Source organism: Mustelus asterias, chromosome 33, assembly GCF_964213995.1.
Source record: "Mustelus asterias chromosome 33, sMusAst1.hap1.1, whole genome shotgun sequence".
In the NCBI taxonomy this organism is placed as follows: Eukaryota; Metazoa; Chordata; class Chondrichthyes; order Carcharhiniformes; family Triakidae; genus Mustelus; species Mustelus asterias.
In genome coordinates this window covers 2109282-2124829 of record NC_135833.1, presented here as the reverse complement: position 1 = coordinate 2124829, position 15548 = coordinate 2109282, and the positions used below count along the sequence as shown (strand labels likewise).

The following is a 15548-nucleotide window of genomic DNA, read 5'->3' as shown; positions in this document are numbered from 1 at the left end:
TTATATGGGGGCAGCACAGTGGGTTAGCAATGCTGCCTCATGGCGCCAGGGACCCGGGTTCGATTCCCGGCTTGGGTCACTGTCTGTGCGGAGTCTGCACATTCTCCCCCCGTGTCTGCGTGGGTTTCCCTCCGGGTGCTCCGGTTTCCCCCCACAGTCCGAAAGACGTGCTGGTTAGGTGCTAAATTTTCCTTCAGTGTAACCCGAGCAGGCGCCGGAGTGTGGGGCGACTAGGGGATTTTCACAGTAACTTCATTGCAGTGTTAATGTAAGCCTTCTCGTGACACTAATAAATCAACTTTAATTGTCAACCAAGGCCAAAGCTCTAACCTTCATGAAGTGGATCCAAGCAGAGCCCACACAGTGTCTCAACGGTTGCCAATAATGTACACTCCAATCTTCGGTCAACCAGCACCATTGTCTGAACAGACCATTCCCATTCAAGTCACGGTGCATCGCATCCAGCATTAATCTGATTTATTCTTGCTGCTGATTGGAAAATCAACTCAATCACGCAACTAAACACCTCTGTTTCATAGAAACTCGAAGCAGGAGGAGGCCATTCGGCCCTTCAAGCCTGCTCCGCCATTCATTTTGATCATGGCTGATCATCGAATTCAATATCCTGATCCCCCGCTTCCCCCCCATATCCCTCAATCCCTTTAGCCCCAAGAGCGATATCTAATTTCTTCTTGCAATCACACAATGTTTTGGCCTCAACTACTTTCTGTGGGAGTGAATTCCATCACCCTCTGGGTGAAGAAATTTCTCCTCGCCTCAGTTCTAAAAGGTTTACCCCCTTATCCTCAAGGCCATGCTAAATTGACCCTTAGTGTCCAAAGATGTGCGGGTTAGGTGGATTAGCCATGCTAAATTGTCCCTTAGTGTCCAAAGATGTGCAGGTTAGGTGGATTGGCCATGCTAAATTGTCCCTTAGTGTCCAAAGATGTGCAGGTTAGGTGGATTGGCCATGCTAAATTGTCTCTTAGTGTCCAAAGATGTGTGGGTTAGGTGGATTGACCATGCTAAATTGCCCCTTAGTGTCCAAAGATGTGCAGGTTAGGTGGATTGGCCATGCTAAATTGTCCCTTAGTGTCCAAAGATGTGCAGGTTAGGTGGATTGGCCATGCTAAATTGTCTCTTAGTGTCCAAAGATGTGTGGGTTAGGTGGATTGGCCATGCTAAATTGTCTCTTAGTGTCCAAAGATGTGCAGGTTAGGAGGATTGGCCATGCTAAATTGACCCTTAGTGCCCCAAGATGTGTGGGTTAGGTGGATTGGCCATGCTAAATTGTCTCTTAGTGTCCAAAGATGTGCAGGTTAGGAGGATTGGCCATGCTAAATTGCCCCTTAGTGCCCCAAGATGTGCGGGTTAGGTGGATTGGCCATGCTAAATTGTCCCTTAGTGTCCAAAGATGTGCAGGTTAGGTGGATTGGCCATGCTAATTTGCCCCTTAGTGGTGCAGGTTAGGTGGATTGGCCATGGTAAATTAGTGTCAGAGGGGTTAGCACTGTAAATATGTGGGCTTACACAGATAGGATCTGGGTGGGATTGTTGTCGGTGCAGGCTCGATGGGCCGAATCTTTATAACCGATATATTTTCATATCGGTTACAGAGAGAAAGCAGAATTAGGCTATTGATGGTGATGAATGGGGGAGCAGGCTCGAAGGGCCGAATGGCCTCCTCCAGCTCCTACCTTCTATGTTTCTACATGTCAAGAGCAAACCTGTGGTTTGATGATGCCCTGCCCAGTGATGGCAAATTAGCAATCAGGTTTGCGATGTAGATCACACACTCTTTCTGTGGGCAACACCATTCCATGCCCAAATATGGAGATTATGACCGACACATCTTTGGACACTAAGGGGCAATTTAGCATGGCCAGAAGCTGCATAACCCCTCCCTATCACCCTACGCCCATTGAACCACTCTGAGGGAAATCTGTTTTAGCCCCAATTGTCATTGGACAAAGTACAGGATCACTGGCGTCATAGAATCCCTACAGTGCAGAAAGAGGCCATTCGGCCCATCGAGTCTGCACCAATCACAATCCCACCCAGGCCCTATCCCCATAACTCCATGCATTTACCCGAGATAGTCCCCCTGACACTAAGGGGCAATTTAGCATGGCCAATCCACCTAACCTACACATCTTTGGACACAGGGGCATTTTAGCATGGCCAATCCACCTAACCTGCACATCTTTGGACACTAAGGGGCAATTTAGCATGGCCAATCCACCCAACCTACACATCTTTGCACACTAAGGGGCAATTTAGCATGGCCAATCCGCCTAACCTGCACATCTTTGGACATTAAGCGGCAACTTAGCATGGCCAATCCACCTAACCTACACATCTTTGGACACTAAGGGGCAATTTAGCATGGGCAATCCACCTAACCTACACATCTTTGGACACAGGGGCAATTTAGCATGGCCAATCCACCTAACCTACACATCTTTGGACACAGGGGCATTTTAGCATGGCCAATCCACCGAACCTGCACATCTTTGGACACTAAGGGGCAATTTAGCTTGGCCAATCCACCTAACCTGCACATCTTTGGACACTAAGGGGCAATTTAGCATGGCCAATCCACCTAACCTGCACATCTTTGGACACTAAGGGGCAATTTAGCATGGCCAATCAACCTAACCCGTGGATCTTTGGACTGTGGGAAGAAACTGGAGCCCCCGGAGGAAACCCACGCAGACACAGGGAGAACGTGCAAACTCCACACAGACAGTGACCCAAGCCGGGAATCGAACCCGGGTCCCTGGTGCTGAGGCAGCAGTGCTGACCCACTGTGCCACCGTGCCGCCCTTTGTGTGTTAAATAATCATTGCTATTTCTGTTGCTTTTCGCCAGTGCTTCAGCAGCTCTTCTGTTGCCCATTGCTGCCCCTTGATGGACGGACTTCCCTGACGGACTTCTGTCACACCCTATGTCCCATCTAATTAGAGTTGTTGAACTCACTAGTGGAATCGTTGAGGCAAATGGCATGAATTTTTTTAAAAAGTTTATTTATTTATTAGTCATAAGTAGGCCTACATTAACACTGCAATGAAGTTACTGTGAAAATCCCTTCGTCGCCACACTCCGGCACCTGTTCGGGTACACCTCGGGAGAATTTAGCATGGCCAATGCACCCTAACCATTGCTGTTTGTCATTTTCATAAATGACCTGGATGAGGAAGTGGAGGGATGGGTTGGTAAGTTTGCTGACGACACCAAGGTAGGTGGTGTTGTGGATAGTTTGGAGGGATGTCAGAAGTTGCAGCGAGACATAGATAGAATGCAAGACTGGGCGGAGAAGTGGCAGATGGACTTCAACCCGGATAAGTGTGTGGTGATCCATTTTGGCAGATCCAATGGGATGAAGCAGCAGTATAATATGAAGGGTACCATTCTTAGCAGTGTAGAGGATCAGAAGGACCTTGGGGTCCGGGTCCATAGGACTCTTAAATCGGCCTCGCAGGTGGAGGATGCGGTCAAGAAGGCGTACGGCGTACTGGCCTTCATTAATCGAGGGATTGAGTTTAGGAGTCGGGAGATAATGCTGCAGCTTTATAGGACCCTGGTTAGACCCCACTTGGAGTACTGCGCGCAGTTCTGGTCACCTCATTACAGGAAAGATGTTGAAGCCATTGAAAGGGTGCAGAGGAGATTTACAAGGATGTTGCCTGGATTGGGGGGCATGCCTTATGAGGATAGGTTGAGGGAGCTTGGTCTCTTCTCCCTGGAGAGACGAAGGATGAGAGGTGACCTGATAGAGGTTTACAAGATGTTGAGAGGTCTGGATAGGGTAGACTCTCAGAGGCTATTTCCAAGGGCTGAAATGGTTGCTACGAGAGGACACAGGTTTAAGGTGCTGGGGGGTAGGTACAGAGGAGATGTCAGGGGTAAGTTTTTCACTCAGAGGGTGGTGGGTGAGTGGAATCGGCTGACGTCGGTGGTGGTGGAGGCAAACTCGTTGGGGTCTTTTAAGAGACTTCTGGATGAGTACATGGGATTTAATGGGATTGAGGGCTATAGATAGGCCTAGAGGTGGGGATGTGATCGGCGCAACTTGTGGGCCGAAGGGCCTGTTTGTGCTGTGGCTTTCTATGTTCTATGTTCTATATGTTCTAACCAGTACGTCTTTTGGACTGTGGGAGGAAACCGGAGCACCCGGAGGAAACCCACGCAGACACAGGGGAGAACGTGCAAACTCCACACAGACAGTGACCCAAGCCGGGAATCGAACTCGGGTCCCTGGCGTTGTGAGGCAGCAGTGCTAACCACTGTGCCACTGTGCCGCCCTTAATGAATGCATTGCAGGGAAGACCGGATGAACACAGGGAGAAAACGATGGAAGGATATGTTGATCGGATGAGATTAATTTTTCTTTTATTCATTCGTTGACTGCCAGCATTTATTGCCCAACCCTAGTTGCCCTTGAACTGAGTGGCTTGCTGGGCCATTTCAGAGGGCAGTTGAGAGTCAGCCATATTGCTGTGGCTCTGGAGTCACATGTCGGCCAGACCGGGTAAGGACGGCAGATTTCCTTCCCTAAACGACATTAGTGAACCAGATGGGTTTTTCCGCCAATGGTTTCATAAGTTCATAGGAGCAGAATTAAGCCATTCAGCCCATCGAGTCCGCTCCGCCATTCGATCATGGCTGATATGCTCCTCATCCCCATTTTCCTGCCTTCTCCCCATAACCCTTCAACCCATTCCCAATTAAAAATCTGTCCAACTCCTCCTTAAATTTACTCACTGTCTCAGCATCCACCGCACTTTGGGGCAGCGAATTCCACAGATTCACAACATAGAAAAACTACAGCACAATACAGGCCCTTCAGCCCACAAAGTTGTGCCGAACATGTCCCTACCTTAGCGATTACTAGGCTTACCTCTCACCCTCTATCTTATTAAGTTCCATGTACTTATCTAAAAGTCCCTTAAAAGACCCTATCGAATCCACCTCCACCACCATTGCTGGCAGCCCATTCCACGCACCCACCACCCTCTGAGTGAAAAACTTACCCCTGACATCTCCTCTGTACCTACTCCCCAGCACCTTAAACCTGTGTCCTCTTGTGGCAACCATTTCTGCCCTGGGAAAAAGCCTCTGACTATCCACTCGATCAATACCTCTCAACATCTTATACACCCTTATACAAACAACCCTTTGAGGGAAGGAGTTTCTCCTCCAACTCTGTTTTAAATTTGCTGCCCCTTATCCTAAGACTATGACCTCTCGTCCTAGAATGCCCCACAAGAGGAAGCATCCGCTCCACGTCTACTTTATCCACACCTTTTCTCATCTTGTAAACCTCAATCTGACCTCCCCTCATTCTTCTAAATTCCAGAGAGTGTCGGCCTAAACTGTTCAATCTCTCTTCATACGACAAACCCCCTCATCTCTGGAATCAATCTAGTGAACCTCCTCTGAACTGCCTCCAATGTCACGACATCGTTTCATGGTAGATTCTTAATTCCAGATATTTTTTGTTGAATTCAAATTCCACCATCTGCCGTGGCGGGATTCGAACCCGGGTCCCCAGAACATTAGCTGATTTTCTGGATTAATAATCTAGCAATAATACCACTAGGCCATCGCCTCCCCTATTAAAGTTTATCTATTTATTTATTAATCACAAGTAAGGCTTACATTAACACTGCAATCAACACAGTAAATTGTGAAATTCCCCTAGCCGACACACTCTGGCGCCTGTTTGGGTCAATGCACCCTAACCAGCACGTCTTTCAGACTGTCGGAGGAAACCAGAGCACCCGGAGGAAACCTATGAAGACACGGGGGGGGGGGGAGAACGTGCAGACTCCGCACAGACAGTGACCCAAGCCGGGAATCGAACCCGGGTCCCTGGCGCTGTGAGGCGGCAGTGCTAACCCACTGTGCTACCCAAGTGAGAAATGGCTCATTGGAGCATAAACACCAGCATAGACCAGATGGGCTGAATGGCCCGTTTCTCTGCCGTGAAATTCTCTGTTTTTCAACTGAAAAGAGGAGTCAGTGTGTGAGGGTGTCAGGGAGTATGGTGACATCTTGTTCAACCTTTCAACTCCATGAGTTTAACTTCAAGTTTTATTTCTTCATCCTTCTTTATTCTTTAAAGGGATGTGGCGCGTCGCTGGTTCGGCATGCATTTCGTGTCCATCTCAAACTGCCCCTTAATCTAAGTGGGCTTGCTTTTTTTATTCATTCCTGGGACATGGGTGTCGCTGGCTGGGCCAGCATTTATTGCCCATCCCTAGTTGCCCTTGGAGGGCAGTTGAGAGTCAACCACGTTGCTGTGGCTCTGGAGTCACAGGTAGGCCAGACCGGGGTAAGGACGACAGATTTCCTTCCCTGAAGGGACATTTGCTTTTTAAAGGTGTTTTTTTTTTAACGACAATCGATGATAGTTGCCATGGCCGCCATTACTGAGACTATAATTTATAATTCCAGATCTTATTAATTGAATTTAAATTTCTCCAGCTGCCATTGGGGGATTTGAACCCATTAACTTATTCCTATTAACACAGCAAAGGTATTAATTTATCTGGACTAAACTAGTTCATGCATCTGATAAAGTGACGGACAAAAGAAATTTCTTGAGTCAATTCAACATCTGTTGGCAAGTGCTGTGCTGAGCACAATTTCAAAGGTCTTTAATTCCTGTCTGGTGTAAGTCTGAAGGTAAGCCTCATTAAGGAAAACAATTAAAATTGGAAGCAGAGGACAGAATATCTTTTTTCCTTTCATCCGTGGGACATGGGCGTCACTGGCTGGGCCCAGCTTTTATTGCCCATCCCTAGTTGTCCTTGAGAAGATGGTGCTAACACCTCCCCCACGATCATCCTCAACACCGGTGCCCCACAAGGCTGTGTTCTCAGCCCCCTACTATACTCCTTATACACCTATGACCGTGCGGCCAAATTCCCCTCCAATTCGATTTTCAAGTTTGCTGACGACACCACCGTAGTGGGTCGGATCTCAAACAATGACGAGACAGAGTACAGGAATGAGATAGAGAATCTGGTGAACTGGTGCAGCAACAATAATCTCTCCCTCAATGTCAACAAAACGAAGGCGATTGTCATCGACTTCAGGGAGCGTAAAGGAGAACATGCCCCTGTCTACATCAACGGGGACGAAGTAGAAAGGGTCGAGAGCTTCAAGTTTTTAGGTGTCCAGATCACCAACAACCTGTCCTGGTCCCCCCACGCAGACACTATAGTTAAGAAAACCCACCAACGCCTTTACTTTCTCAGAAGACGAAGGAAATTTGGCATGTCAGCTACGACTCTCACCAACCTTTACAGATGCACCATAGAAAGCATTCTTTCTGATTGTATCACAGCTTGGTATGGCTCCTGCTCTGCCCAAGACCGCAAGAAAGGTCGTGAATGTAGCCCAATCCATCACGCAAACCAGCCTCCCATCCATTGACTCTGTCTACACCTCCCGCTGCCTCGGGAAAAGCAGCCAACATAATTAAGGACCCCACGCACCCCGGACATTCTCTCTTCCACCTTCTTCCTTCTGGAAAAAGATACAAAAGTCTGAGGTCACGTACCAACCGACTCAAGAACATCTTCCCTGCTGCCATCAGACTTTTGAATGGACCTACCTCGCACTAAGTTGATCTTTCTCTGCACCCTAGCTATGACTGTAACACTACATTCTGCACCCTCTCCTTTCCTTCTCTCTGAACGGTATACTTTGCATAGCGCGCAAGAAACAATATTTTTCACTGTATACTAATACACGTGACAATAATAAATCAAATCAAAATCGTGGGTCTGGAAGGTGCTGTCTAAGGATGAGTTGCTGCAGTGCATCTTGTAGATGGTACACACTGCTGCTACTGAGCGTCGGTGGTGGAGGGAGTGAATGTTTGTGGTTAGCGTGTCGATCGAGTGGGGCTGCTTTGTCCTGGATGGTGTCGAACTTCTTGAGTGTTGTTGGAGCCGCACCCATCCAGGCAAGTGGGGAGTATTCCATCACACTCCTGACTTGTGCCTTGCAGATGGTGGACAGGCTTTGAGGAGTCAGGAGGTGAGTTACTCGTCACTGTATTCCTCGCCTCTAACCTAACTTAGTTAACTGTCCTACTGTTAGTAGGACAGGATACTAGATTGGCTACTAGGTTAGTGTGGTAAACCACTGTTAGCTTATTACCTGTAATGTGACATGCCTGGACACATCCCTGCCGGCCCTACCCGAGACTCCTCCCCCCCCGGTCCAGATATAAAGGCGACTGCTCCCCACCCCCCTGCCTCACTCTGGACCAGTTCATCGGCATGGGTGTGCTCCAAGTCTTTTGCTAATAAAAGCCTATTTGTTCTTGCATACAAACTAGTCTTTGCTCGATTGATGGTGCATCAGTTAGTTAACTGTTAAATAACCTGTCCTGGCTTAAGACAATTCACACCTCTTTAACCTGTGCTTAACCCTCTCTCCACTCACATTGTCTGTACCTGTAAAGACTTGATTACCTGTTAAGACTTGCATTCCAACCATTATCTTGTAAATTGAGTCTGTGTCCATATATGCCCTGTTTGTCAACCCAATCTTTCACTCACCTGATGAAGGAGCAGCGCTCCGAAAGCTCGTGATTCCAGATAAACCTATTGGGCTTCAACCTGGTGTTGTGAGACTTCTTACTGTGCCCACCCCAGTCCAACGCCGGCATCTCCACATCATAACTTACTTGTGAAATTATTTATTGATACGATAGAAGTAACAAATCAGTAGAACAGACGCAACAGGAATCACTGCAATATGTTGAAAGATACATAGAACCATAGAAAATTACAGCTCAGAAACAGGCCTTTTGGCCCTTCTTGTCTGTGCCGAACCATTTTATGCCTAGTCCCACTGACCTGCACTTGGACCATATCCCTCCACACCTCTCTCATCCATGAACCCGTCCAAGTTTTTCTTAAATGTTAAAAGTGACCCCGCATTTACCACTTTATCCGGCAGCTCATTCCACACTCCCACCACTCTCTGCGTGAAGAAGCCCCCCCTAATATTCCCTTTAAACTTTTCTCCTTTCACCCTTAACCCATGCCCTCTGGTTTTTTTTCTCCCCTAGCCTCAGCGGAAAAAGCCTGCTTGCATTCACTCTATCTACACCCATCAAAATCTTATACACCTCTATCAAATCTCCCCATAATCTTCTACGCTCCAGGGAATAAAGTCCCAACCTATTCAATCTCTCTCTGTAACTCAGCTGCTCAAGTCCCGGCAACATCCTTGTGAACCTTCTCTGCACTCTTTCAACCTTATTTACATCCTTCCTGTAACTAGGTGACCAAAACTGTACACAATACTCCAAATTCGGCCTCACCAATGCCTTATATAACCTTACCATAACACTCCAGGAAGTGTTTTGGGGATGCAACTATTTTTATTAGTGATGTTGAACACAGAAAATATTGAATTTAATAGTCACCCACCAGTCTACATGGGGTGGTGCTCAACTCATGTGACACAGAAGAGACATCAAATCCCAGAAACCCGGGGCTGGAATGTTACCAATCTTCACACTGGCGGGATTTTCCCATTCCCGCTGCAGTGAACGGAGATTTGGCTGGCCACAAAATTCTCCGACCTCGCTGCAGTGGAAGCGTGGCGTGAATGGGCCGGGAGGATTGCACCCTGGGTATCTAAAGCTTTACTCTGACCTCACCACCCCAAGGAGCCAGCTCACCTCACGACTTGAGCAGAACCTTTATTTGCATCCATAACCTTAGCTTTTGTCAGCTCTGGAAGACCTACTTTGGGTGGCACGGTGGCACAGTGGATTGGCACTGCTGCCTCATAGCGCCAGGGGACCAGGGTTCAATTCCGGCCTCAGGTCACTGTCTGTGTGGAGTCTGCACGTTCTCCCCACGTCTGCGTGGGTTTCCTCCGGATTCTCCAGTTTCCTCCCATAGTCCAAAAGACGTGCAGGTTAGGAGGATTGGCCATGCTAAATTGTCCCTTAATATTCAAAGATGTGCGGATTAGGTGGATTGGCCATGCTAAATTGTCCCTTAGTGTCCAAAGATGTGCAGGTTAGGTGGATTGACCATGCTAAATTGACCCTTAGTGTCCAAAGGTGTGCGGGTTAGGTGGATTGACCATTGCTATGTTGCCCCTTAGTGTCCAAAGATGTGCAGGTTAGGTGGATTGACCATGCTAAATTGCCCCTTAGTGTCCAAAGATGTGTAGGTTAGGTGGATTGACCATGCTAAATTGACCCTTAGTGTCCAAAGGTGTGCGGGTTAGGTGGATTGGCCATTGCTATATTGCCCCTTAGTGTCCAAAGATGTGCAGGTTAGGTGGATTGACCATGCTAAATTGCCCCTTAGTGTCCAAAGATGTGTGGGCAGCACGGTAGCACAGTGGCTAGCACTGCTGCTTCACAGCTCCGGGGACCTGGGTTCGAATCCCGGCTCGGGTCACTGTCTGTGTGGAGTTTGCACATTCTCCCTGTGTCTGCGTGGGTTTCCTCCGGGTGCTCCGGTTTCCTCCCACAGTCCAAAGATGTGCGGGCTAGGTTTATTGGCCATTCTGAATTGCCCCTTAGTGTCCTGGGATGCACAGGTTAGAGGGATTAGTGGGTAAATATGTAGGGATTTGGGGATAGGGCCTGGGTGGGATTGTGGTCGGTGCAGACTCGATGGGCCAAATGGCCTCTTTCTGTTCTGTAGGGTTTCTATGATTCTATAAATTGACCCTTAGTGTCCAAAGATGTGCGGGTTAGGTGGATTGGCCATGCAAAATTGACCTTTAGTCATAGAAATCATAGAAACCCTACAGTACAGAAAGAGGCCATTCGGCCCATCGAGTCTGCACCGACCACAATCCCACCCAGGCCCTATCCCCATATCCCTACATATTTACCAACTAATCCCTCTAACCTACGCATCTCAGGACAATTTGTTTTTTTTTTGCATGGCCAATCAACCTAACCCACACATCTTTGGACTGTGGGAGGAAACCGGAGCACCCGGAGGAAACCCACGCAGACACGGGGGGAGAACGTGCAGACTCCGCACAGACAGTGACCCAAGCCGGGTATCGAACCCAGGTCCCTGGTGCTGTGAAGCAGCAGTGCTAACCCACTGTGCCACTGTGCCGCCCATTCAAAGTATTCAAAGATGTGCGGGTCAGGTGGATTGGCCATGCTAAATTGCCCCTTAGTGTCCAAAGGTGTGAGGGTTAGGTGGATTGGCCGTGCTAAATTGCCCCTTAGTGTCCAAAGATGTGCTGGTTAGGTGGATTGGCCATACTAAATTGCCCCTTAGTGTCCAAAGATGTGCTAGTTAGGTGGATTGGCCATACTAAATTGCCCCTTAGTGATGTGAGTTAGGGGGCTTGGCGGGGTAAATTTGTGGTGTTACTGGGATAGGGCCTGGGTAGGGGGATTAGCAGGGTAAATGTGTGGGGTTATGGGAACAGAGCCTGGAAGGGATGTGGTCGGTGCAGACTCGATGGGCTGAATGGCCCCTTTCTGTACTGTCGGGATTCTAAGAAACAGTTTCTCAATATAAGCGTTGACCCTTTTGAGAATGTTGAGTGATTGATTATGTTTATTCTCTTCTGCTTCCAGGTGTCTTTTTTCGAAAGGTAAGAGCACTGAACCTAAAGGAGTCCATTCCTTGCCACAGCTCGCTAAGTCTGCCAGGGCGCAGTGTGTCACCTGTGAGTTATGGGCTTCTGGAAAGGGGAGATTCATCCCTACGTTTCCAGAAGAATGAGTGAATGAATGAACACCACAGTGATTTAAAAACAACACCCACAACAAGAGCAGGTCTGAAGCTGGGAATAGGTAGTGGGTACCTGGAACTCGCTGCCGGGGGAGGTAGTGGAAGCAGATACGGGGCAGCTTGACAAATACATGAATAGGATGGGAATAGAGGGATACGGTCCCCGGAAGGGTAGGGGGTTTTAGTTCAGTCGGGGCAGCATGGTCGGCGCAGGCTTGGAGGGCCGAAGGGCCTGTTCCTGTGCTGTAATTTTCTTTGTTTTTTTGACTAACTCACCTTCTAACTCCGCAAAGCCTGTCCACCATCTAAAGTAAAAAGTTTACTTATTAGTCATAAGTAGGCTCACATTAACACTGCAATGAAGTGACTGTGAAAATCCCCGAGTCGTCACACTCCGGCGCCTGTTCGGGTTACGCTGAGGGAGAATTTAGCACGGCCAATGCACCCTAACCAGCACGTCTTTCAGACTGTGGGAGGAAACCGGAGCACCCGGAGGAAACCCACGCAGACACCGGGGGGAGAATGTGCAGACTCCACACAGACAGTGACCCAAGCCGGGAATCGAACCCGGGTCCCTGGCGCTGCGAGGCAGCAGTGCTAACCCACTGTGCCAACCTGAATCTGTGGAATTCCCTGCCCAGTGAAGCAGTTGAGGCTACCTCATTGAATGTTTTTGAGGCAAGGATAGATAGATTTTTGAACAGTAAAGGAATTAAGGGTTATGGTGAGCGGGCGGGTAAGTTGGAGCCGAGTCCACGAAAAGATCAGCCGTGATCTTATTGAATGGCGGAGCAGGCTCGAGGGGCCAGATGGCCTACTCCTGCTCCTAGTTCTTATGTTCTAAAGAGGTGTGAATTGTCTCAAGCCAGGGCAGTAAGTAGGATTTTGCAAACCCAAGCCAAATGGTGGGGGTTACACGTCGTGTGGCATGAACCCAGGTTGAGGCCGTCCTCATGCGTGTGGAACTTGGCTATCAGTTTCCGCTCGGCGATTCTGTGTCGTCGTGTGTCTTGAATGTCGAAGTGCACTGCTTTGAAGGAGGCTTCCATTGACAGCTTAATGGATTTCTCCTCAGCTCCCGGCCAGCTGCATCTATTTACACTTCCTTCACACTTCAATGCATCTCAAGTACCTCCATTGTTCCGACCCTTTGTAGAAACCAAAATTGTCAATCAGGCTTAGAGTCAAAGGGAATAAGTGGTTTAACTCTCTCTTTTACAGACCACTTATTCTGTGAGAGGCCTGAGTGAGGGCCTGGAGGGGTAGTGAGTGTTTTAAAGTTTATTTATTAGCCACAAGTAAGGCTTACATTAACACTGCAATGGAGTTACTGTGAAAACCCCCTCGTCGCCACACTCCGGCGCCTGTTCGGGTTACACTGAGGGAGAATTTAACGTGGCCAATGCACCCTAACCAGCGCGTCTTTCGGACTGTGGGAGGAAACTGGAGCACCCGGAGGAAACCCACGCAGACACGGGGGGTGCGGGGAGAATGTGCAGACTTGGCTCCGCCCAGACTTGGCTGGAAGGGCCAAGCGGCCGACTCCTGCTCCTAATTCATATGTTTATAAACCATATTTTGTAGTTAATTGTAAAATTCCTACAATGCAGAAGGAGGCCATTTGGTCCATCGAGTCTGCACCAACCACAATGCCACCCAGGCCCTATCCCCATAACCCAATGTATTTACCCTAGCTAGTCCCCCGAACACTAAGGAGCAATTCAGCATGGCCAATCCACCGAACCCGCATATCTTTGGATTGTGGGAGGAAACCGGAGCACCCGGAGGAAACCCACGCAGACACGGGGAGAACGTGCAGATTCCGCACAGACAGTGACCCAAGCTTGGAATCGAACCCGGGTCCCTGGCACTGTGAGGCAGCAGTGTTAGCCACTGTGCTACCGTGCCGCCCACATGCAGACTGGTGTAGCTTTGTCCAATCAAACCTAATGTTCCTTTCCTTGACGGGTGGCACAGTGGGTTAGCACTGCTGCCTCACAGCACCAGGAACCCGGCTTGGGTCACTGTCTGTGTGGAGCTTGCACATTCTCCTTGTGTCTGCATGGGTTTCCTCCGCCTGCTCCGGTTTCCTCCCATACTCCAAAATTGTGCGGGTCAGGTGGATTGGCCATGCTAAATTGCCCCTTAGTGTCCAAAGATGTGCAGGTTGGGTGGATTGGCCATGCTAAACTGCCCCTTAGTGTCCAAAGATGTGCAGGTTAGGTGGATTGGCCATGCTAAACTGCCCCTTAGTGTCCAAAGATGTGTAGGTTAGGTGGATTGGCCATGCTAAATTGCCCCTTAGTGTCCAAAGATGTGCGGGTTAGGTGGGTTGGCCATGCTAAATTGCCCCTTAATGTCCAAAGATGTGCGGGTTAGGTGGATTGGCCATGCTAAATTGCCCCTTAGTGTCCAAAGATGTGCGGGTTAGGTGGATTGGCCATGCTAAATTGCCTTTAGTGTCCAAAGATGTGCAGGTTAGGTGGATTGGCCATGCTAAATTGCCGCTTGGTGTCCAAAGATGTGCGGGTTAGGTGGATTGGCCATGCTAAATTGCCCCTTAGTGTCCAAAGATGTGTGGGTTAGGTGGATTGGCCATGCTACATTGATCCAAGTGTGAGGGGGATCAGCAGGGTAAATGTGTGGAGTTACGGGAATAGGGCCTGAATGGGATTGTGGTCGGTGCAGACTCGATGGGCCGAATGGCCTCCTTCTTCACTGTCGGGATTCTATGTTGTGGTTTCTCCTTTTATTTATTCCTGAGTCCCTCCAAATTACATCAATAGGCCAGTAACTGTGTCAGCTGTCATCCTTTGGGAGAATGTTGCCTCTGGGAGGATGAATTGAAGACCCCCCGACCGCGGTTTAGGCATAATCTAGGCTGACACTCCAATGTAACTGCTGAGGCAAATCCTGCGTGCTCCATGTACACATTAATGTCCTCTGCTGCTGTTGGAACAATAGCAGAGAAGCCCTACCCTGTGCTGAGGCAGCTCCTCAAAAATCTACAGTCAGACACAACGTCCCCCTTCACAAATCCATTCTGGCGGACGCGTTGCATTAAATAAGTGATAACCAACATGCTGCTTTTTTTTCCAATGAAAAATGATACAGAATAGTTTTAACCTTTCCAAACACACGCCAGAGGCAGGGAATCTCGCCTGCCTGCACTCAGAAAATCATGAGAAGATTGCCTGTGATCTTCCAGTGTCTGACACATGAGATTCCTTGCCGCTGGCAGTTCCTCAGGATTTAGGTCAGCCTTCTTGCAGTCAGCAGAGCAGTTCGCGACGACCAAATTACGTCCGCCTGAGTAAAGTTTATTTATTAGTGTCGCAGGGCGGCAGGGTGGGTTAGCACTGCTGCCTCACGGCGCCAGGGACCCGGGTTCGATTCCCGGCTCGGGTCACTGTCTGTGTGGAGTCTGCACATTTCCCCCCCCCCGTGTCTGTGTGGGTTTCCTCCGGCTGCTCCGGTTTCCTCCCACAGGTCCAAAGATGTGTGGGTTGGGTGGATTGGCCATGCTAAATTCCTCCTTAGTGTCCAAAGATGTGCAGGTTAGGTGGATTGGCCATGCTAAATTGCTCCTTTGTGTCCAAAGATGTGCAGGTTAGGTGGATTGGCCATGCTAAATTGCCCCTTAGTGTCCAAAGATGTGCAGATTAGGTGGATTGGCCATGCTAAATTGCCCCTTTGTGTCCAAAGATGTGCAGGTTAGGTGGTGGATTGGCCATGCTAATTTCCTCCTTAGTGTCCAAAAATGTGCAGGTTAGGTGGATTGGCCATGCTAAA

General features: G+C 48.9%; 1 protein-coding gene across 2 annotated transcripts in view; it reads left to right on the top strand.

The window, feature by feature from the left end:
- The window catches only part of LOC144481807 (acylphosphatase-2-like), a 77118-nt gene that overhangs the window by 13429 nt on the left and 48141 nt on the right, over window positions 1–15548 (top strand). The window contains exon 2 of one of the 2 annotated variants that reach the window (XM_078200960.1): window positions 11600–11691. In XM_078200960.1, the coding sequence (XP_078057086.1) occupies window positions 11600–11691 (92 nt within the window). The remainder of the gene's footprint in view (window positions 1–11599; window positions 11692–15548) is intronic. The other variant, XM_078200961.1, reaches the window with a different exon arrangement.